Here is a 25,339-nt window from a genome sequence, read left to right on the forward strand (position 1 = left end):
TACACTGATTGGTGTCTATAATTATCTTATCTCTATTCCCCTCCTAGATGTGAAAAACAGCTTGTATACATTCAGAAAAATTAACCTTTAGCATTAATAAAATATGCACTGGCTATCTTTAAGCAAAACAAAATTGTACACTGTTCTATTAAAAGCATTAAAGTATTGAGGCTGCTAGAGACACTGCCATCTTTTATTATAGGTTCATAGGTAGGTACTAGGCTATCTGCCCGAAGGCATTTATAAGCCTAGCCAGAATGTGTTGGCTTTCGCCGCCCCCTTAGATTAGTTCCCAGTGCCTATGTCCAGCAGAGCCACTGAAGTGATCCCCGGAGTAAACTTTCTGTTTCCCATCCACTCGTCAAGGTTTCTTTTGAAGAGTGTTAGCGAGCAGCTCTGCCTAATGTAGATTGGAATCTTGTTCCAAAGCATGGGAAGTCTCTGGGACAGGAATCTATCCCTCCAGCATGTCCTATTTATTGTTGTGGTGAGGTTTAGATCCCTAGAGCATGTGGCTCGAGGGGTTAAGGTTTTCTTTAGGTGGAACATGTCCATCAATTCTGGGTTGGACATGGCCTTGTACGGTATGCAACCAAGTACAGCTGGAGTTTCTTCAATCCAGCTGCATAGGGCATCTGTTTGAGGCCAGTGATCCTCTTGGTGAGGTACTTCTGTGCTATTCACTTCCTATAATTTCAAACTTTTATTTTTCACTGAACTGCTTGCCGCTGTACATTTAAAGTTTGCATTTTGATCAGCAAAGAATGCTCAAAACTCTGAAGATTGTCTGCCCCTGCAGACAGCTGGTCTCCATGTAAAATTAGTCAGCAGTTAATCTTTGTAAATTTCACTCGTAACAGAATGTACAGCTGCAGTTAGCTGCAGATTTAACTCCCACTGAAAGTTTATTAATGTAAAAAAAATCTAAGTAATATTGTTGCAGAGGTAAGCAACTTTGCAGTTTTCATAGCTTTCATCATTTTTCATATTTTTTCAAGGCTACTTGCTTACAAAAACACTTGTTCATAGCTTAAGTTAAGGACATTAACCCTTGTGAAAAATAAGATATCTCAATTCTACAGTGCACTTTACAGCCCCCCCCCCTCACTCCATCAGCACAAGATGACATATTAACAAAAGCTTGTTTTTGTCCAGCCTTTTTTTCCTCTTGTTTTATTGCAGTCTGTATTCCTCACAACTAAAAAATACTTGTTTACTGTAACACATAGAACAGTCACTGAAGAAACCCCCATGTAAAATACTCCTACACAAAATTACTTTACTATATATAACGTGCAGTTTATATTATGAAATATTTTATACAAATATTAATAAGAACAACATTTTTTACAGTTATGTTTTTCCCTTTTAATGTACTTCTAAGCATTAATAACCTAAAGTGGGGTAAATGCTTTAGAGCCCACCCACAAATTTAACAAAGTCAGCAAAATTCCAGTCCTTCTCAGCCACTTTTTCTTGCAAAGTCATATTTCACAAATGTGATTGATGCTTTGTAGTGTCCCACTTAGTCACCAATTTCAGTGTTGCTGGTCTTGTTCCTGTTCATCTCCATCTCCCAACCCCAGTCTCTGGTTCAAGTCCAAGGTACTTCTGATTTTTCTACTCACCTCTTTTGCTTTGTCAGTCCGTCAGGCATTTTCCTTTGGAACACTGGAAAAAGTTTCAATGGCAAAGTCTCCTCTATAAGCTTTATTGTCAGACAAATGTGAAGTGGAGTCCCATTCTGTTTTCTGGCTCACTTTTTGTTGGATAAACTTTATTTCTTCCTTAGCTTGTTCTGCATCACAAATATATTCGATCCTCTAGGAAAAGATATTCTAAAGACAGTTGGATATAGCAGCTTGACTCGCACATACCTTTCGACATTCCCTTATTCCTGGAATGTTTGCTTCTCTTATGTCTGCTGTACAGTGAATAATCATTTTACACGAACACTCTTCTGTCACCAATTTTTAATACTTTTCCCTTCCATCACAGTTTTATTGGGATCAGCTCTTTCTGCTGATATGATTTCTTCTTTCCTAATACAGGTTTTGGCTGCTTTCTGGTGGCCACATGTGCTCTTTGAATCAACAAATCCTGCTGTGGAATACCAGTCCAGTGGCTTATTTGTGCGTTCATAAAATTAATACAAGTCTGTTCATTCCAGTTCCTCTGGTGCAGCAGAAAATCTCAAGTTTCCGCTACACGCTGTGTCTTCCAACTCTACCATTTTTCAAAATAGCTGCCCTTGAGAAATCTCATACATGGCCAGCTTTTTCTTCATTTCAACCTTTGATTTTTATAGTTTTGTCAGCTCATCTGAATAGGTAGTTAAAGCTTCTTGTATTTTTTCCAGCCTTTTGTTGTTTGAATTGATGAACTCCTTCAATGCTTCATTTGTTTTAATCACCTCAGAGTAAATTTGATTTATTTTTCCTCTAAATTACTGGAAGCTATCTCTTTTATACCAAAGCTGAAGAGCTTGAACTGCTTTTGGCTATACAGCTGCAGGAGTCTTCCCAGTCAGTTTTTTTCTCTTCACCTTTTCGGGTTGATTTTCTGTCAGGCTCTTAAAATTTCTTGTTTGCTGGCATCCAAACAGTTTACATATGAGCCAGTAACTGAATTTTACTCAAGCTGACAATACCACTGACTCTTTTTTTCAGTTCTTTTTATTTTCCCACTGGGAGACATGAAGTTAATTAAGCTATTGTGCAGCCTTTTTGGAAGACAGGAACTTGGTTCTTGATGTGGCACCAACTGGAAAATATTTCACTACCATACATAATAGCAGCAGATTTCTTATCCTCCTTTAATGCCTGTTGCATGTCCTCCAAGAAAAGGTGCCTAAAGGGCAATGAAAATATGTCATCCAGGTAGGAAGCTGAATATTGAGTGAATTGGAGACCCTTGCCTTGTGTGAGTAAGCCCCTCATGTGTGGAAGCTTGTGATAATTGCCTTTGGCCATTTTCAAAAGAAGGGAGAACCACTGTTGCTTGGGCCAAAAAGAGGTTGCCAGTATTATCTTGGGAGAGAGTCCTTCTGAATCTTTAGAAGAAACCAGTTTATGAGAGGAATGGGGTGGAAAGGTATACAGGAACATTCCTGTCCATGTGAATGAAAAGTCATCTGTTTTCCAGGTCTTAAGGAGTCCTGGAGAAAAACATCTTTAACTGTCTGCTGTGAATGTAGGCCTTTCTGGGTTCTGCTCGACTTGTCTGCCACAAAATTCAGCTATGACAGAATGTAAGTAGCCTGTAGGGATTGGTTGTGCTGAGTTGCTGGTTCTTAGGCTAACATAGCTAGTATGAAAAGAGGTTAAGGCCTGCCCCCCCCCCCAAACACACACACACACACACACACACACACACACACACACACACACACACACACACACACACACACACACACACCACACACACCACACACACCAAATGACTATGGTGTAGTCAGTCATTACTAATATGCTAATAGAGGGCTTGGGATCCTGAGATAGTCTAGAGAGCTGCGATCATTTATTTATGACATCAATTTGATATTTATTTGCTTTGAATTGTACTGGTGGTTCCATAGACCCTAAACTGCCACCCACTTGGATAGGTCTCCCCTTGGAAAATCTCGTGTATCTGTGGTTACAGACGGAGTAGGGGCTGGAAGGGAAAAAGTAAGATCCGGGCTGAGGGGCATGTGATTCAGCCACCAGTGGAGCCCCCTTTTGATAATACCCAGCAGAGTTTGAAAATAGAGGTTGTGTTGCTGATGGTTTCAAATTGATTTGAGGAACCATTGACTTTTCCTCATATGAAGTCTGGCCAGAGGAATCCCAAGAACTGTACAGGCATTGAAACATAGAATCCTGAGGTGTAATCACTGAATGTTGAAAGCGACCAGTTGGACAATATCAGAAACTATTCCTTGTAGAATTCCACTTTGTCCAGAGGTAGAAAGGCCACCATACTGGATGAATCTAGGAGACATCCTAGAAATGCCATCTTGTTAGATGGAATGAGAGATTTTTCTAGATTCAATTGAAACCCTAGTTTGAGAAATATTTTTGACAAAAGAAGAGATTCTTGATAGCTTAAAAAAAGGAGTATGCAAAAATAAGGCAGTTGGCTAAATATGGAAAAATGGGAATGCCCTGTAGCCTGCAGTGGGATTATCACATGAGCTAGACACTTTGTAAACACTATTGGAGTGCTTCACAACCCAAAAGGTAAAACAGAAAACTGAAAATGTAAACCTGACATAGAAAGTCTTAAAAAAAAAAATCTGCAATATTTGAGAAATGGAATGTGATGGTGTTGCACTTTTAAATCCAAAGTTACTAGAAAACTGTAAGGAGGAATGGGAGGCAACAGACTGTACAGAGAGGATTCTGAATTTTAGAATTTTTACATGAAGGTTTAGAAATGAAATGTCTAGGACAGGTCTCCAGGTTCCTTCTTTCTTTGGTATCAGACATATTGATGAGTGATCTCCTTTCTCTGTTTGAGCTGGAAGTATAGACAATGTAACTCCATGGGACAGCATGTGATGCTGGATTTGGGGAGACCAACATGTTTGGATGGATGTGGGGGAATCCCTTTGAAAGGTAAAAGGAAGTCACACTACCAGTTGTAGGCTTTTTGAATGATTCTCAGAACCCAGGTGTCTGAATTTATCTTGCACCATGGAGGGAAGTGAAGACCAAGACTATAGGAAGGTTTTCAGGGTTGCAGGTGGGCACTAAGGGTTAATATAGTCATCTGCTCTATTAGGTTGTCCTTGGGCTTGGGAGGGTCCTCTTTTCTTTTTGGAACTTCCTTGCAATTGTTTTCTGAAAGTTTGTTTGCTTGTGTTTTTTTGCTGGGATTGCTTCTCTTGTTTCCTATAAAAGGATTCTGGACTGAAAGGCAACTTTATATTATATTTGGGAATGGGGAATTGAAATATCTTACAAGACCCCCTGGATTAACTTTCCCTTATCAAATCTCTTGAGGACATCAGCAGATGATGGCTCAAATAATACTTCTTTATCCAGAAGTGTGTTCCGAAGTGTAGCTTTTATTACTTCTGGTAAATTCTGAGAACACAGCCAGGCAAATCTCATTGATCCAGTGGCAGCCCCTTGAGAACAACATCAGTTGTGTCATAACATTTAAGAAAGTGTTAAATCTGAGACCTATAAGAAGGTGTTGAATTCAAAGATGTCTTAGTGTCAGAAGAAGGTGGATCAGCACTTGACTTTTTCATGTTGTCAAATGAAGTCAGAAGAAACTTGGATATTTGAGCCTGGTAGTTCACTGTTCTGAAGTCTAAGGTGGATGAGGTGTATACCTTCTTCCTAAAGCTATCAAAAGCTCTCCCATCTTTGCCTAATGGAATATGATTAGTTGCCATAAGTTGTTTTGAAGAAGATGGTTTAGAAAGAGAAATCACTGCAGGATCTCCCCTAGGGTTTCCAAAAATTAAATGTATGTGTTTGTAAAACTGTATATAGTGTATCAAATTTTCTAAGGCCTACTGTTTGACTGTCAAGCAAACTGCTGGTTGCAAGGAAGATGTCTTGTTAAGGCTGCCAATCTGGCAATAGCCGCAAGTTATGGGGAATCCACCTATAGCAATTCATAATGTCTTTGCTGGCACTCTTTCTTTTTGTTGCAGTTAAATAACTCCCCCATCCTGCTGTTAGTGTCAGAAAATGACAATTCTTCAACTGGGAGGTCTGCTGAAAAGTTTTCTTCTGATTTGGACTCCAGTTCCCTGGAGTAGAAAGTTGATTTCCTGTAACTCAGACTCGGATTCATAATCTGACAGTGCAGGTGACCTTTTCCTTTTAGTTTGTTGTTTTTGTGAAGTTTTGGATTGCAATGACTGAAAGGCTTTAAATAAGCCTTTGGCAAGCACAAGCCATTCATCTGTTGCTACCTTACCTGAAGAGGAGAACGGAGCAGAAGTGTGCTTCAGTGTATATTTCCTTTTCATGGGAGTATGTGTTGGAAAGGAGCTGTGACATCTAAGAGTCATCTCGGATATCCCAACTCCTCAGCACGGCTCTGTAAGAGAAAGGTGTCCACTTCCTCATCCAACACTGTCAAGAGTGGTTCTATTCTGCTGGAATCAGATGGATGTACAGTCCTGGAGAACATCTTACCTCTCATTTCTTGGGGAATTTGCAAAGGGCAATAAAGGCCAAGGCAAAGAGGAAATCAGAGGGGAAACTGAAGACTCAGTGGATACCTTTTTCTTCTTGTGGACTGGAGTAGGTATGTCTGAAGAACCAGAACCCGTGTCCATCACGTTACCAGAAAGAGCTTTCAACTTTTGTTTTTCTAAATATAACAAAAGGGTACCTCATTTGCTTCTGGAGCAAAGAATGAACAAATTGAACAAGTCTGAGTGTCATGTTTTTTCCCCCAAACAAAAAAGACAAGATGTGAGATTTGTCTTTGTAGGGTATCTGTTAAACACTTCCCCTTTCTCTCAGACCTAAATTCTCAGGAAATAGATGAATTTTCTTACAAAACAATAGATGGCAGTCCCTCATGGGGTACTTACTGCCCATTTTGCAGTAAATTGTCCAACAGTCGACCCTATAACATCACAGCAGTGAGCAAGACTTGCTAGTTGCTTCATTGGCAAAAATGTTATAATTTTTGGTGTGCATGCATTTGTTTTATAAAGGTTTGACCCAAGCTCTAGCAATCATGCTGGCACAAGAAAAGTGCCTTAAAGCTTTGGAAGCTAGAGGTCTGTTCCTTGGCAGGATGCATTCCATATAGCTTGGGCTATTGTAACGGTGATCTAAGGATAAAACATGTTACTACACAATTGTATATAAAATAATAGCCTAGAATTTTGAAATGGGCTTTTATACAGTTTAGTGTTTTATTTTTACCCAGCAGCTTCTTACTAGTGTTTCAGGGATTTACTTCACATCTAGTGCTGAGCTTCAACAATGAGCTTAGCTGGCAGTGTGTTTCAGGGATTTACTTCACATCTAGTGCTGAGCTTCAACAATGAGCTTAGCTGGCAGTGTGTTTCAGGGATTTACTTCACATCTAGTGCTGAGCTCCAGCAATGAGCTTAGCTGGCAGTGTGTTTCAGGGATTTACTTCACATCTAGTGCTGAGCTTCAACAATGAGCTTAGCTGGCAGTGTGTTTCAGGGATTTACTTCACATCTAGTACTGAGCTCCAGCAATGAGCTTAGCTGGCAGTGTGTTTAGGGATTTACTTCACATCTAGTGCTGAGCTCCAGCAATGAGCTTAGCTGGCAGTGTGTTTCAGGGATTTACTTCACATCTAGTGCTGAGCTCCAGCAATGAGCTTAGCTGGCATGTGTTTCAGGGATTTACCTCACATCTAGTGCTGAGCTCCAGCAATGAGCTTAGCTGGCAGTGTGTTTTAGGGATTTACTTCACATCTAGTGCTGAGCTCCAGCAATGAGCTTAGCTGGCAGTGTGTTTCAGGGATTTACTTCACATCTAGTGCTGAGCTCCAGCAATGAGCTTAGCTGGCAGTGTGTTTCAGGGATTTACTTCACATCTAGTGCTGAGCTCCAGCAATGAGTTTAGTTGGCAGTGTATCACCATTCAAGTAGATCTAGTAGTACAAATTGCTCTTTAGCGCATTTTAGAGTTGTATGCTGGAAATGGCCACACTCCTGCATAACATTCAGACATTATTCTCCATTTTTCTCTGCTGGAGAAATGGATATACTGTGCAGCTCAAATGTAGCAATATTGTGACATGCTACTGTCCACCATTCCTCCCCTTTCTAAATAATGCCCATCCTCTTCCTTCCGCTCCTCAACAGTCCACAGTAAAAGATGGTTCTCTGACTTTGCACCTTCAACTATTACCAAGCCACATAATGTCCTCACAAGCTAAGCCCCCGATGTAGCAACAGACAAGGAAGTCAGTAAGACATCCTGTCCTTTCAGAAGTGTGTATTAATTGAGCTGCTGATGCAATGACAATTTAGTATGTATGTATTCCAGACAGTAACTTCACTTGCAAAGTGGGGACAGGTCTCTCTCACCAGTGGAATCTACATGTAATGCTGAATTTCAGACTGTGGCAATCAATTTGAGGTTATGTGGTATGCATCTGAGATGTCTGCAAGAAATAGGCACACTCCTGTGCCACATTTGGACATTGACTCCTTCCATACTAACCAGTTATAGCCACTTTATTGATTATGTACACCTAACACATCAGACTATGAATTCCAGTAGTTGGTATAATGTTAAAATCTTCGTCTCCCATGCAAAAGGTATGATCGTGACATCCAACCAATGCCTGTGTAAAGTTTGAATGTTCTCCTTGTATGTCTGTAGAGTTCCTTTTGTATCCCAAAACACTTGCTGCACTGCGAGTTTCCACCTCAAACTCACCCACTAGTGTTATTTATGGGCAGCACCACAGATTCTAGATGGTGCCTTTTTTTGAGAAAAGTTTTGTAAACAAACCATATTGGGCATCAGGTGTGGTGTGCAGAATCCTCTAGGTAGGAAAGCACTTATCACAGACTGCACTTTGTCAGAGCCAGCCATTCGACTGTGTAGAAATTTGTCTAGGTGATTTGGTCACATTGACTAATATTAACAAAAATGAACATGGGTATTTGCATGTGATAACTGGATGTGTCCACCACAAAGCCTGGCAGCCTTGGGTCAGTAAGCTATTGGCCAACCAGTGTCCAGTTGCCTAGCTTGGGTTACCTGGGATAGCTTTGTTGAGTGAAAGCTGGATGTAAAACCAGTCAACCTGCCAAACATAAACTAAGGATTGCGATATTCATTATAGGTTCACTGACAGGATGCAGCTTGGAAGGGGATGACAAGATGGTAAGGAGGAGGCTGGACATCTTGTGAATACAGGAAACAAGATGGAAGGGCAGTGCAGCAAAGCCACTTGGCTTAGGTTCCAGAGTCTAATGGGGGTGGGGGGCAGACTAGAAATGGTGTGGGAATTGTGCTGAGAGAAAAACTTCATAAGACTGTAAGAGATGTCAATAGAATTGGTGACATACTCCTACCAGTCAAACTTCAGTTTAAGTATAGGACAATATTCATAATCTCAGCCTTCGCTCACCTACAGGGTTTTGATAGCAAGGAACAGAGTGCATTCAGGCAGCGGCTGAGCTGTTAGCCCACTGGTGCTCGAACTGGAGATGGACCCACTGGTGCTCGAACTGGAGATGGACTACATTAAAATAAGTCAGAGGGGACATTTCATCAAAGCTGCTGTATTCATTCATTTTGTGCCTCAGACATATCACGTTTCCTAAGCTGCTTAGTTTTGCCACCTTTTTCAGGTGACCAGAGCTGGAAATTTCATACTGAAATGTGACATTTTGCAGGACTTACCACATGCTTAGCCAGTACAAGTATCTTTTCAGTTTAATATCAAAGTAAAGACTGAGCTTTTTTAGAAATATGGTGTATTGGACTGCTTTCATATCATTAATGCATTTCAGTTACAACATCCAGTATTTATTTATTTTTTGTAATGTGTGTGCCACAGTAGATCACTGATTTTCATATGAACCTCTCTGATTGTTTTTTGACGTATTTACAGGTACATTAAAAAAAAATCTTCCTGGACCGTCAGGACACTTGCCACTTCCTGTGCTTTTTCGTGGAACATGGGTGGCCATATCAGGACTGTCCTTGAAAAGAGGGAGAGATAGTAACAGGGATGCTGCTCATTCAGTTCTGCAGAGGAGATTTTGACTTTGGGGCACCTTTAGGAAAGGGAGATGACAGGCCTAAAAAACCTTGTTGTTCCGCTCTTCCCAGCCAAAAAATAATGAAAGCATAACTGTTGGGAATATGAAAGAGCCATGGAGACAGATTTCTAAAATAGTATTGTCATATTTCTTATAAACTTAATGTGGTACACAGTGAGAGAGCTGAACAGTATCATAAGGTGAGAGACGGCAAACTAAAGCTCTAGGTTTTGTGTAGCAAGGAAAGATATTTTTCTATGAAGACGTACACTGTAAGATGAGGGTAAGTTGTGTTTAGCATGTCTGCATTCTTTAAAACGTTTTCAAATACAGAGGAATGTTGAGCTTGAAAGAGCTGCTGTAATGTTTATGTTTGGAATTTAAGAAAAAATGCTATCTTAAGCACAGACTCCCCAAACCCTGCCTGAATGACACCCTCTGGATGCCTCTTGTCCTAGTGAATCTGGGGACTCTAGGGAACAAATGGGTTCAAATCTGAAAGAGGGAGGCTTGATGGTTGGCAGACATGGGGGAAGCACCTAGAAAAAGAATGTATGTTTGGTATTTAAGATTACAACCCACCTGTCATCATGCTTTGATTTGAGGATGACTGACAACTGGCCAAGGAAATGATTTACATTAGCAACTTAGTAAGAAGCATATACTGAAACCTGTGCTTGATGCCAGGTGTTTTTTCGTCACAATCTGGGGGGCTCAGATGTGCATAAAATATTTTCAATTTCCCTTACCCCACAAGAAGAAAAAAATCAGGTGTGATATAAATCCAAGGAGAGGTAAGGAAAAAAAACCTGGCATGATATAAATCCAAGGAGAGTTATACAGATTTGGGCCTTCGATTATCAGGAAGAGCTGTAGTATCTCCTGAGGGGGTCATCATTCTGAAAGTGAGGTGTACCAATCATGCATCACTGCTACAGAAATTCCATCAAAATTATTTGTAATATGCCCCCCCATGTCATTTTTTTATTGAAGGGAGGGATGATAGAGGTAAGGGGGGAGGGCCTTTACAAAGCAAAAGTCATTGTAGTTCTGTTTTTTACTGGGGATGGCAGGTACCATAGTTTGTGTTTTGTACTGCTTGGATCAATGTAACTGAAGGGGGAGGTATTTGAAATCCCTGGGTCGATGTAACTGAAGTGGGAGGTATTCGAAAGCCCATTGAGATCATGCAGATGCTAATTCTGACAAGCTTTTATTATTTTTTTAGCCTGTTTTTACCTTATGCTACAGATTGTGGCTATATTTGCATATCTAATGCATATTCTTTGCACAAAACATGTATTTGAAATGCATAACTAACCATTTTCTGTGAAAGAAGGTAAAGAGTAAAAACAGGAGGACTTGATTTCCATAAACACACTGGTTGCTGAATCCTCCCCAGCATTCAGCTGCTGTCTGTTCACTGTGCTTGTTTATTTAAGTGACATGTTTAACAGCTTCTTTGTAGTTAAGTATATCCCTCTTCTGTACAGTTCATTTTTGCCTTCACCAGAAATGCAAGTTTTTATTTTTATTTTTAATCATGTTTCCCACAGTGTGGGATATCAGTTTTATGCAATACAGTGTAATAGCATGCTGCATGACTGGGTGCTCAGAAGGGTTATTTACAGTTATTTGGCTAACAGCCCTGTACTCTTTCCATGTGCATTTTTTGTATATTTCCTGTATGGTTTGCAGTTTAATTTATAGCAAGACTGCAGTACCTTGTACTCGATATTAGCAAAAGACATCAGTGTTTCTTAGCCAGACTGGCAGCCCATGAAACCTCTAGCACTTGTATTGATCTAATGTTAATATTAGAGATGTGACTGTGGAGGATCTGACTATCCTATTTTGCAGTTGCTTATCAAAATGTGCTGCTGGGCTGTAGTGCTGTTTTTAAGGAGTAGGGATAGGCACAAGTGGGTGCCAAAAATAGTGGAGAAATGACAAGAATGACTCCCTGCAAGACTAACTGATATTTACTAAAAATGTATCTGTTATGATTAACCACAGGGACTCCCTCCCTTGGTAGTAAAGTGATTGGGCTAAATCCAAAGCAGTACATCCACCAGTTGTAGAAGGAGCTGGAGTGCTGCCAATGACCAGAAATCGGAAGGGACAGGTGTACAAAGGAAACCTGACTGCTGCAGTTACAGTAAAGACAGTAATTGTTGGTGAACATCAGGATCACATACCTTAATATGGAGGTTTCCAGAAAAGTACATAACTGTGGTTATTGTAGAGGATGAAGTCACTTTCTTACCCGTAGAAAATGGGTCCTTGATGTTACATTACCTGCCATATCACTTCTGTATGGATTCTTCCTCCCTTAGTGCCATTTTCACAGGCTGAGGATCTGCTTCATGTCTTTCTGTACCATGGCACCATGCTAGTGTCTTTCCATTGTACCTTGTCCTTTATGTAGTTTCACCATAGTCACTTTCTTTCTCTTTTGTAGCTGTACCATATATTTCAACTGTACAAATTTTCAAAGAATGTTAAGGTTTTTGTCTTATACTTTTGGCCCATTTTTCATAAAACTGTAGTTTTCTGACAGTTTGGTGGCAAATCATTAAAGATTTAAGTTAGAAAACAAGGACAAACATTTGAGTTTCAGACTTCATACCATTCAGAAAATGTGCTAATGCAAAACCTGTTGTTCTATCAACTTTCCAAGTTTGTAAGAGCAATATTTAAAAACTGTCCCTACTTTTGGGCTTTTGCCCCACTTTTTTATTTATGGCTTTGTCCAGATTTCTTGTTCTGAGAAGTGTGTATTGTACTGTTTTCCTGCAAGTCTTTTTGTCCCGGAAAGGGCTTTCATCCTTTGCTGTTCTCCATTGCGTGCACCACCCTATAAGATGTCCTCCTTTTGGAATCCTGCATTGCTGTGTTATGATGGCATCCTTGTTTGTACTGTGAGTATATCCATGGTGGACCCTGTATATGTGCTAGAATGGTGGCTTTACTGTGGAGAGCAACCATGCGAGGGTTATGTTTGTGTTGCACACCACCAGTTCTTCATGATTGCACTGGTTCATGCTTTACATTTTCTGTCTTTTGAGGCAGTGAATACGATTAAAAATTCACCAGAATTGTAACTATTTGTTCTGTTAATTTTTTTCTTCATCCAATTCCTTTACTTATCTGTCCTCCTGATTCCTGTCGGAACCTTTTCTGTTAAGTAACTGCTGTCATCCTTCCCCTTTACTGTTTATGCTTATAGATTTGCCTGTTTTGTTCTGTTATGAGTCCTGTGCAGAGGTACACATTTTAGATCAGATCGTCAGGGCTGTGATACTGTTTAGAGTAAGAAAGTCTGCTGTTCCTCATGTATTTAGCACACCCATTTCTTGTATAATGCTTGCACCACTACCAGTTTGTGCTTATTCCCCAGTTAGGTGCATGTGCTAGGAAGTGCTTGGCCTAATTTAGAAGTGCAGAGTTTTCTTTAGCTAAATGTAGGCAAGCATAAATAGCTAATGCTTTTATGACAGGATGAGGTAATAAATGTTTTCCAAATTCAAGAAGGCTGCTAACTAATTTTCTTGATTTTTTTTTTTTTGTGAAAGATTTATGATCCAGTTAAGTGTGACCAGATGTATGAGAGCTTGGTCAACATCAACACCAACTTCTATAAAAACAAGGTAGGTATTCATCTTTTTCATTTTAGATTGACAAGGAAAACATCTGCTAGTGTTACTGTGTGACAAAAAGCATTTATATGTATAGTCAGAATCTGGAGTGTAATTTTCTTGTTCCAGATAACAACTAAGTGTAGTAACTACAGTGTATTAATGTACAGTATTAATGCAGTTACCAAGGTCATATTCCCGTTGTCCTTCTGTGAAATAGTGCTGTAAGAAAGGTTTCATCACTCTTGAGGTGTATTGTTCTCCTTTTGGAAAGCAAAATCCATCATTTCTCACAAACGAATTTTAGTTGCATTGAAATTGATCATTTCAACTACCAAAAACTAAGGTTGCCATTGTTGCAGCTTTTGTTAGCATTGAAACATGAAATGCTTCTCTTTCTCTGTGTATGCATTATGTAGAACATTAATTTATTGAATCCACACAGGTTATTTTCTTGCCAAACACATCTCCCACTTTATAATAGCAGTGTGCTACGGCAGAGTTGCAGATAAATTGTGTATTTGCCCATGTTGGGGATGGAGGGGGGGGGGGTCAGGCTTGCAACCTCATGACCAAGTATTGCTATCCTTTTGTGGGTAAAATATGAACTACTGAAATCATGATAGAGTGCTTATTATTTTATGCTGATTACGGCCCTTAAAATATTGGGGCAGTAGTAATCCCAGTGACTACTGCTCCAGAGAAGAAAAAAAATACTACACTGGAACTACACTGGAAAATTTAGGATGTGTCACATTTTTCTTAACAGTATACACAACTTCTACACTTCTTTTGGTGTGTGGACCTGAACAGCTTTACTGTCAGTCATGGCACATCTGAAACCTAATGAAATTCTGACAGCTTTGAAACATCTTGTGGGTTATGTGCTGGTAAAATTAATCCAGCCGTCAGTTACAGCCCAGGTTTTGAATTGTGTGACTATAGAAAACTTGTTCATTATCACTTACTTTGCCCATGTCACCCATGTAAACTACCAAAGTATTCAAGCATTCCTGTTTTTGTACAATATGCAGATAAGTCTGGCTGTGTACCTGCATGTATATCTGAGTACATGGGTTCACCGCAGATGGACAAGAACCACAAATTACATGTCCTTAGGATCAGAATGCCATCTTTCAGAGGTTCAGTATTAAGAAAAAAGATATACATATAATGGAAGTTTGCAACAGTGTAGGAATAAATATATATATATATATATATATATATATATATATATATATATATCTATAGGAGTTTACAGCCTTGTAAACTTCCAACTGTATATTTAAAGAACTGCAGCAGTCTTTCACAAGATATTACAAAGTGCCCTCCCCGTTTGCTTACTCTTCATCTGAAGTCGCATGACTTTGGCGATGGATGTAGTTTGCTCCTTTAAATGTTATACAACCTTGGATTAAGAATACCTAAGTATGGGAGAGTGCAGTGTGGACTTGCTTCATCTACAAAGCATGTTTTCAATCTGTGTTATAGTTAGGTTGATTTTAAGCCTGAGTGAATACTCTGTAATGCAGATTTTTTTTTTTATTTGGTATTTTTGCATTTACTCAGACACACACAGTTTGAGAGTGACTACTGCTTGGGAATGTGCAGTGAACCGTGTGTACGTAGTATCTCTATATAGATGTAAACCACATAGTAGAATAGCTATAGTTTTAAGCTAGGCATACAGTTAGTTCAGTGCGTATGTGAAAAATTTGAATGCTTAATAACTTGTGCCTCCCTGCCCATTTTGTCAGACAGTTTGTATGTGATGCAGGGTTGATTAAAAAGAGCCAACGACACCAAGAGGGTAACTTTTCATATTTTGCAAGCTGTCAGCCTCTTTTTGCTGTACTGTTTTAATTTAAAAAATATATATTTTGTTTGTATTTTTAGTGAACGTGTATGAATGCATGTATATCATGACAGAGATGGCATAATCTGCAGTCTACAGGCTGCTACTTTGCACAAGTAATGAAAGAAATCATTCTGGCTTCCCATATGTAAATATTTATTTATTTTATTTATTTCAGTTTTACTACCGGGGAAGTCCACTGGGCCAAGAAGTACCCATTTTCAGTGGAGGCCCGGGGAGAAAAGCTCCAAAGACAGTACAATCAAGGTTACATACAGTAATGGATGATAATACAGTGTCACAAATAGTTAAGAATATGTGCGATGCAGTAGTAGGTAATACAGAAAGGATTACATAAAATACAATCATGAAAAGTACAATGTCCAAGATGCAGAGTCTACAAAGAAAAAAAAAAAAAGTTAAATTTTTTTTTTTTTTTTTTTTTTGTTACATATGTACAGTATTTACATACTTACAGTCAACTGAAAGTCAGCTATAACCATATAGGGGGAACATAGAATGAAATTAAGAGAGTATATCGTAGATTGGTGCTAGAGAATAGAGGTCAAGGTGGGTAAAGTTTCTAGAATTTATATTGGGTGAAAGCAAGGACATTTCCATTTGGAGGATAAGTGTAAGAAAAGATGGGTCTTAAAAGAGTCAGAGTTAGGGATGGTCCTAAGAGAAGGTGGGAGGGAGTTCCATTTTCTACCAAGAGAGAAGGAGAGTAGGAGCTTGCCAGCGGGATGCTTAGGTTTGTGAATGGAGATTAGGTTTTGGTGTTCAGATCTCAGAGATCGGTTAGGGATGTAAGGGGGGCATTTTTCTGGATAAAATTATTAATTTGTGAGTGGTAGTTAGTTGGAGATAGTCAAGGTAGTTAGGGAGTTCTAACCAGTTTAGAGATTGTAGGGCATGGCAGTGGTGAGTACAGGTTTTGGATTTGGTGGCAAATTTAGAGATCTTATTATAGCAAGCTTCGAGTTTTGAGGTGTTGGAAGCAGAAAGATTAGTTAGAAGTGGGGCACCATAAAGGAGAGCGGGGAGGAGGTAGGTGATGGCTAAGGTATGCCTAGAGGAGTTAGAAAGAAATTGATTATTCCTGTAGAGCATACCTAATTTTTGGTGGGTTTTCTTTGTTTTGTTGAATGTGGAGATCAAATTTGAGCTGTTCATCAATGGTGATGCCAAGGAGTTTTGCGGAAGGGACCACTTCTATTGGAGTGTTGGTTAGGCTTAGGACATTGAACGAGTTTTTGTTAAAGGAAGACGCCTTGGTAGGAAGAAAAATTAGTATTTTAGATTTATTGGAGTTAAGGGAGAGATGGTTTTGGTGCATCCACTTTTCAGTAGTGGAGAAAGCTTTTTGAGTTTTGGACAGAAGTTCAGAAGGGTTGGAGGCAGAACAAACTAGGGTGGAGTCATCAGCGTATTGGATGACTGTAGTGTCAGGGAGGACAGTGTGAAGGTTATTTATAAAGATGTTGAAAAGCAGGGGGCCCTGAGGAACGCCGGTAGGTGTGGGTAAGAAGGAAGAGGTGGAGGCTTTCCATCTGACAGCCTAAGATCTGTCTGAAAGGTAACTGGAGAACCAGGATAGAGTGTTGGGGGAGAGATTAAGGTTGGAGAGATGGAAGAGAAGATGTTTATGGGAGATGGTGTCGAAGGCTTTAGAAAGATCTAGCAGAATAGTTGATCCGAGAAGTCCGGTATCTCGGGCTTGATTGACAGTTTCTAGGAAGGATAGTAGGGCAGTTATTGTGCTGTGGCCGGGACGGAAACCATGTTGGGTGGGTGTGAGTAGCTGATTCTGAGTTAAGTAGGGTAAAAGTTGGTGGTGGATGCATTTTTCTAGGATTTTAGATAGTGGGGAGAGTAGGACAATGGGGCAGAAGTTAGAAATGGAGGTGTTTTTGCCTCCTTTTTGAAGAGGAAGAATGTAGGCAGAACGCCAAAGTTTGGGTACATAAGACTCTTTTAAGGATCGGTTGATCAGGATACTAATCGGGAGAGCAATACCTTCAGCAGCATATTTGAGGAAAGAGGGGGGAATGTTGTCAGGGGCATTAGAGCATGGCTTTAGTTTAGATAAGAGTTTTTTTATATACATTGTGGAAACTGGTTTGAGCTGGAACATGGAGGGATGGCTATTAGGGATGTTGGAGGTGGAGTTGAGGAAGTTGGGAGGATTTTTGTCTGGAAAAGTTTTGGTTAGCTTAGCTATAGAGTCTGTAAAGAAGGTATTAAAGTGAGTGCTCAGTTCCTTGTCAGTTAAATTTGGATCAGGGCAGGGGTTATTTCTTGACCCCGGATGGAGGAGAGAGTTAACAGATTTCCAGAATTGTTTTGGGTTCTTAGTATGGTTGGATTGAAGTTTATTGTAGTAGATTTTTTTGTCTGAGGTGATTAACTTTTTTACTTGGTTTCGGAGTTGGGTGTATTGGAGCCAGGCAGTAGGCAGTTTAGTTTTTTGATAAAAGTTTCCAGGATTTGTCTCTGAGATGCATGGAATTTTTAGTCTCTTTGGTAAGCCAAGGAGCAGAATTGGCTTTGATTCGCTTGTTTCTTAGGGGGGCTTGGGAGTTGAGCGTGTTTAGGAAGATAGAGTTAAAGTGCTTGACAGCATTGTCAAGGGGGAGAGAGTTTAGGATTTGCCAGTTGATTTGCTTAAAAATGTTAGAGAAAGTTGTGGGGTCGAAGTTGCTAAGGTTACGGGTTTGAATGTAATGATGTTGGTATTGGGAGGAGTTAGAAGAGCGATGGATGTATGCAGGGAGATGGTCGCTGAAGGTGTTAGGGGAAGTACCAGAGAGAGAGATTTTGTTTGGATGGGAGACTAAGATCCAATCTAAGATGGACCCTGGGGGGTGGATTTTGTTAGGACGGGTGGTAGAATGTATTACTTGGGTGAAGTTGTAGAGGTTAATAGCTAGGGAGGGGGTGGGTGTGTTGATTTTATTCCAGTCGATGTTAACATCGCCAAGAATGAAGGTTTCATACTTTATTTCAGATGAGGCCCAGTGAAGAATATTTTGTAGGGTTGAGATATTGTCGCCTGGAGATATATATAAGGAAATAATGCAGATATTTTTATGTTTATTAAGTCGAAGTAGTCCTGCTGTTATTTCAGTGTTTTTATAATGTGGGGTTGGGATTTGCAGGGGGAATTTGGTTAGAAGGTTAGAGTAGATAAGGGCAGAGCCTCCACCTTTTTTGTTTAAGCAGTCGCTCCTGAGGATGTGGAAACCTGGTGGAAGGATTTCAGAATCAGAGATATGTGGTTTTAGCCAAGTTTCAGAGATGGCTAAGATATCAGGTTGGTTGAGGTTGATCCAAGCATGAACATGGTGGATTTTGTTGTTGAGGCTCTGGGCGTTGATAGTGAAGATTTTAAGGGTGTAATGAGAGAGAGATGGAGAAGAAGGAGAAGGGGGTAGAAGTTTGGTTAAAGTAGGGGATGAAGAGGAAGAAGAGATTGAGTTGCTAAGAGTGAGGCAAGGGCCAGGGTTAGGATGTATGTCTCCAGATAAGGCTAGGATATTACAAGAGATAAGTTTTAGCCTTTTGAGTTTGGATTGAAGGAAGATGTTTGGGGAGAGTGGAGGTTTAAGAGAGGATCTTTTAGAAGAGGTAGAGAATAGTTTGAGCTGGAAAAGGTGTAGAAGGTTTGGAGGGGTAAGGGAGGGGAAAATGGAGTGAAAATGTGAGAGTAGAAGAGATTGTGGGTGAGTAAGTGGGGTAGTTTGAAAAGGCGGTATATAAGGGGGGGCTTTAGAGGAGTATGAAGTAGCATGATAGATAGGAATTAGTAAGATAAGTAGGGAGCAAGGGAGTATGTAGGGAAAGAGGGCTGGGGAGGGCATATTTGGAATGGGTGAGAAGAAGGAAGTGAGAAAAATAGGAAATGAAGTTGCAAGCTTAGAGAAGGAGAGGAGGAAGTGAGTGGTAGGGGGGAGTAGAAAGTGGATAGGAGAGGGGAAGATTAAGTGAGATGAGAAGGGGAGGATTAAGAGAAAAGGGAGGAGTAGGAGTGGGAGGAGAAAATTATAGAGTGGTTGGGATTGGCTTCCAGATGGAGGAAAAGAGGAGATAATAGAAGATTGTGAGTGGTGAAAAAGAATGGTGGGAGGAGTTAGTAAGGGATAAATGTAGATGTGCTAGGGGCGGGTGGAATTTGGGTGCAGGGTAGGGGAGTGGAGTGAGCCCGCAGGGCGAACGGAGCGGGAAGACCCAGAGGAGGAGAAAGAGGAAGACTATCAGTAAGGAGTGAATAGACTAAGGTAAGTCTCGCAGAGAGTAAAATGGGAAGAAAGATCTACAGAGAAGTGGAGTGGAGGGTAGATGCAAAGGAGGGGGACAGAGTGAGAAGTTAAAAAAAAAAAAAAAAAAAAAAAAACTCCAAGGAAAAAGGGTAGAGGAGGGCAGTATAAGCTAAGAGTGGGTAGGTAAATCTAGGACAGTAGTGAGGGAGAGGGCAGAGGAAAGGAGTTAAAGGGCCAGTTTAGTGGAGAAGAGGAAGGAGGGGTAAGGTAGTAGTGACGGTGGAAAGGTAGGGGAGCACCCCCAAGTGTTCGGACGGTCTAAAATAGCAGTGACCCCAGGGAGATGAACAGGTAAAGGGGGAGGGGGCTATCAGGATCAGGGAAGGGGGGAAAATAAGGTGAGAGCTAGAGTAGGAGCAGTAAAGAGGGGGTAAACATTAAGGTGGGAACTAGGAGAGGAAAGCAGCAAAAGAGGGGGGGGTAGTGGCTGCTGGCTAGCCTGGCAGGGGAGCGCACTGCGACCTGATAGAATCAAATTTAGAAGTAGCAAACATTTACAGGAGTACACGTACTTGCTTAATAGTCCTTGCTGAGGAAAAACTCAGGGAGCACAATGGCCTTACAGCTTTGGATTTGGTGTCTGATGGCCAGTTCTTATCCAGATAGTTCAGGGGAGACTTTCAGGAGGTTAGGGCGGGGTTGGTAGGAGCCCGAGCAACAGCAAAATTTTCTTTATAGTCCTTGCTGAGGAAAAACTCAGGGAGCACAATGGCCTTACAGCTTTGGATTTGGTGTCTGATAGCCGGTTCTTATCCAGATAGTTCAGGGGAGACTTTCAGGAGGTTAGGGCGGGGTTGGTAGGAGCCCGAGCAACAACAAAATGTAGAAGGGGCGAGCGCTGGAGCCAGGACAGCACAGCAGCAGAGGGGAAACTAAGAAAAATCTCTCTCTCTCCTAGATGATTTATCATATTCTTAACATATTTCAGGTAAAGGTATTAAGATAACCTAATAAATACCCCCTAGATTGTGGATCTAGCCCCAAAGATAAAATATCTGCAGTTGAAAAATAATTTTATGCCATTTTGCATGCCACATTTAATAAAAACATGTTTATACAGAAATGCAATTTTTTATTAAGCTGAAATCACAACAGTAATATACATTTGTGTTTTGTAGCTTTTATACCTCTTACTGTATAGTTTAAGCTGCTTTGCACTTCTCAGTTTTCAAATTCCTATTCTGGCCTGTACATGATCTGCCTACAAACATTAATATCGTTGTATAGCTTCAGGATATTCTTATGAAAGTTTTAGAACAAGATTCCTGGATGGGACAGCCTTATGCAACACACGGTATGACATACAGACTCTTAATGCAAACGGATATTATAATGTCAAATTGTGCAGGTCAGAAAAACTTAAAGTGCACATTTTACCTATATCTGTTAAGAGAAAGAGAGACACGATGTGCACAGGGCTTGCTGCACATTTTCTGCCTCTTGGAGATGAGCGGAGGATTCTGGCCACTGTTCATACAGTGAAGTGTGGAGGTCAGAAAAAATTCAATGTGTATGTTTCACACCATAACATTACCTTAGCTCTGTTTTTATAAGCACTTCTATTGATGATAACATTTGGGTATAAACTGAGTTTGTCAGCCTGAAAAGTGTCAGTTTGTTAGAACCAAATGGCTGTATAGGACTACTGGCATTACCTAGTAATACAAAACTGCATCTCTCAGAAATGTTTTAAATATTTTTAGTGCATTTCTCAGCATGTATAGCATGACTGTGCAAATAGTTATGTTGCAGGAGATGCATTTGGATAGAAATGAGCATGTGAGTTGATTTCAGGATGGATATCCAGCTGAACAGTGGGGACAAAGGAGAAGGGGAGTAATTATTATTAATAGCTTGAGGGCCCCCATTAGTGATAGAGGAAAAATACCATAATGGTAGGGCGTCTGGTAGTAAGGGGCTTTTGGCAAAGTAGGAGGATTATGCTCGCATGATGTTGAAATATTCAATTACAGCCATTTTTTGTTAGGCAAAAGACATATTCGGCTTTAAACTGTGTACAGGAAAGTTGAATCTTTCCTTGTTGTTTCATGAAAACAATGGTGCTTTTACATCTTACTTCATTCAGATGACTTTTATAAACTAGCTTCTACTGACGAATGAAATATTGCTTACAGAAAAATTTGTTCTTAAAATGACTTGTTATTGGACAATGTCATTTCTAAAGGTATTTGTTTTTTGAGTGTTGAACGTCCGGTAATCCATACTACTACTATGTTATATTAGACCCAGTACTGATGAGTAGCAGGTCAGTGTATTTGTGGCAGTATTGATGAGTTTCATATTTTTGTCTGCAGTTTAGAATAATGTACTGTTGTACTGGCATAATTTAAAACCTGGGTAATGTGGTGTTTTATCCGTTGTTTGTAGTACCCCCGCCTAATGGACACAAGCTTTACAGGAGTTACAGTGGAAGAATGCAGAATGGTTTTGGCTACAGGCAAGTATTGTGCAATTGTAAAGGCTAACAAATGTGTTAAAGTTTACTTGTTTGGCTATCATAACTATAAATATTTCAGACAAATATCTGCATTCCTTATGCCTTATTCTGAAAAATGAAGTCTGACTAGTTGATGCAAATTGGTAGCTATCAGAGAGTCCCCCATGACACAAAATCTTACAAGAGGCTGTAACACCGTCATATGACTGGTGCTAAAGTCGCAGACTAAAACTCGATGCCAAGAAATGCATTATAGTGCCTTTTGGCAAAACTGCTACCCAGGCTATTTACTCCATCTATAAGACACAAGAGTTGACCCCAATAGTCAGGGATCTGGGAGCATATGTAGACAGTCATCTGGCCTTTGACCAGTATGTGGCCAAGGTAGTAAGAACATCATTCTGTGTCGCCCAACTTAAAAGTAAAGGCATAGTGTCCAGGTCCAAGAAAGTCATAGTGCCACTTTGTTCAGCCCTTATCAGACCTGTCATTGAGTAAACCACCCCCTTTGGCATGTACCTGACCAGATGTATGTAATAGTTGGAATGCCCAGAAAGGCTCCTTACCGGGGGAATCCAGGGTGTAAACACACTGTCCTATACGAATCGCCTTAAAGCCCTATCTGTCTCCTACATGTTACTGAGAGGTGATCTGTGCCTGGCACACAAGGTATAATGGGATCCAGCTTTGATGGACCTTTTGTACATCCACAAAATGAACAGCATCAGAGTCACTAAATCCAAAGATTTAAATTTTGCTTGTAATATATATAGAACATGTTGACAAGACAGATATGTCTGTCAGAGGATGTTCGTGCTCGGGAGCAGGCTCCCCATCCATGTGAAGCAGAGTCCATCCGATCCCTATTTAAACGTAACGTTGACCAATGGATGGGAAATCAGAAATTCACCCTGGCTCTGTTCCCCATGTCTCTGATAGTTTGGGCATTGCTGTCTGCCTCTAACATACTCCCCACACACAACCTCTAGAAACTTCCTAACTAACATACCCGCTTCTAGTAAACACCTATGATACATAGGGACACACAACTGGGTTGGATTGCATGGATGGGCTAATAAAGGTCCTGGTGGTCATTAGCTTAATATATATATATATATATATATATATATATATATATATATATATATATATACATATATATATATATATATCTATATAAAAGCTATGTACTTACCGTAACGTTCCGTCTGTGTTGCCCATTTTCATTCTTCCTCGACTGTTGGGTTTGGATCTGATCTGCAGATCCAACTCGGGCATTACTAAAGCTCAAGGCTACCAAAAACTTCTCGGGCTCCTCCCTTACCCGTAATGTACCAACCCCTAACATATCTCGGATCTTGTTTGCTGTTTTACATAAAGTAGAAATAACCACTATAAATTTCCTAACGGAATAAGTCATATCTGGAGCTCAATATTAAGGACAGTGGTGTCCTTATTATCTCTCGTTCTTCCAGAAATCCACTGTGAAAAGGTTGGGGGTTGGTGGGCGAGAAATTGAGGAAGAATGAAAATGGATAACACAGATGAAATGTTATGGTAAGTACAGAATGTTTTTTTTTATTATTATTATTTTATCTGATGTCAATTTTCATTCCATCCTTAACTTTTGGGACATAGCCCCCAGCTACCTAAATTCCCGGGTGAGCTCTAAGGAAGGATATTCCTGATCAAATTTGATCCAAAGGCTGCTCTTCCTCTCAAGAACAAGATCCAGTTTGTAATGAATGATAAAGTTATGAGGATTGGCCCAGGTAGCAGCCGCACATGTCATCCATAGAAGCTCTACACAGAAATACTGAAGAAGTTGCCTTGGACCTAGTTGAATGGGATCTTAAAGGTTTTAGTAAGGTTAGATCCCACTTGTAGATATATGACGTGCAATCCGTCAGTCAGCTGGTTAAGTTTCCCTTTGCAGCTGATTTTACTAATTTAGCATCTGCAAAGGACACAAGTAATTGATTTGTCTTCCTAATTTCTTTTCTTCTGTGTAAGTAAAAAAATGTAATTGTTTGTGAACATCTAATAAATGCAACATATATTCACTTTGTTTGCAAATTTAAGAAAAAAAAATGGCAAATTAATGAACTGATTGATATTGGATTCTGACACCACCTTAGGAAGGAAAGATGTCTTGGTACGTAATGTGACTCTCTCCTTATGAAAGATTAAGTAGGGAGGTTTAGATGACAATGCTTGAAGTTCTGAAATTCATCTAGCAGAGGTAATGGCCACTAGAAAGGCAGTTTCCCAGGTCAGGAACTTAAGGTCACATTTAGCTGCTGGTTCAAAGGGAGAATGAATCAAGGCCTGAAGTACCAAGTTCAAATCCCATGGTGGAGTAAGATCTTTATATGGGGGTCTCGGCAGGATTGTGCTCTCAAAAATACTTTACAAAGTTTAGAAGAGGCCACAGAAGATCCAATATGAAAATTAGAGATTGCTGCTAACTGAACTTTAATTGTTGAGGATTAAAAATTGTTGCCAAAAAGTCAAATACACTTTGTACAGGCACTGAGAAAGGGTCAGTGTGTTTTTGTTGTGCCCAGAAAATGAACCTTTTCCATTTACTTCTATAAAGTTTTCTTGTAGAAGCTTTATGGGAAGATAAAAGTATATGACGGATGGGGGAAGAGGGCATCAGTTGTATGGCTATTAATGGAATTGGAGAAACCACGCTGTTAGCTTGAGGTTTGAGATGTCCGAATGAATCATGCCTGTCAGGTGAGACAGGAGATCTGGAGTCAGATCCAGAATCCAAGGTGGGTAAAGAAGATGAGGCCAAAGGGAGGGGGAACCAAATCTTTTAAAGCCAGTAAGGTGCAATTAGGATGCCTTTGCTCTTCAACCTGGCAGCTTTCTGTAGAAATTTTGTAACTAGGGGAATTGACATATAAGCATAAAGGAGACTGGGGACCAATTGTGGAGTAGAACATCCCTCAGTGATTCCCCTGGAATGGTGATTAGGGCAAAGTAGCTGCTACATTTGTTGTTTACAACAGAAGCAAAAAGACCACAGCAAGGGTGGCCACATTGACAGAAAATGATTTCTGTCACTTTTAAGTTGAGAAACCATTCTTGAGGTAAAATGATGGACCTGCTCAATTTGTCTATCACATTTGACTTCCCTGGAGTGTGCATTGCTATGAGAAAGCAGTTGGATCAGATTGTCCATTGCCACACTCTGAGGACTTCTCGACAAAAGGGGTAATACCTTGATCTCCTTGTTTGATGTACCAAACTACTGACATATTGTCTGTCTGGATTGCAATTGTCCTGAAAGGGAGAGAGTCTTGGAATGCCTGCAGTGCTAAGAGTACTGCCCTC

At 40.2% G+C, this 25,339-nt stretch overlaps 1 protein-coding gene across 1 annotated transcript in view; it reads left to right on the forward strand.

The window, feature by feature from the left end:
- LOC122806237 (ubiquinol-cytochrome-c reductase complex assembly factor 2) overlaps window positions 1-25,339 on the forward strand; it is a 166,620-nt gene that overhangs the window by 79,815 nt on the left and 61,466 nt on the right. Inside the window, exons 2-3 of the mRNA XM_044076490.1 lie at window positions 13,297-13,371; window positions 21,925-21,994. Coding sequence (XP_043932425.1) covers window positions 13,297-13,371; window positions 21,925-21,994 — 145 coding nt within the window. The remainder of the gene's footprint in view (window positions 1-13,296; window positions 13,372-21,924; window positions 21,995-25,339) is intronic.

The sequence above is a fragment of the Protopterus annectens genome, chromosome 7.part0, assembly GCF_019279795.1.
Source record: "Protopterus annectens isolate FY-2018-M chromosome 7.part0, PAN1.0, whole genome shotgun sequence".
Taxonomy (NCBI): Eukaryota; Metazoa; Chordata; order Ceratodontiformes; family Protopteridae; genus Protopterus; species Protopterus annectens.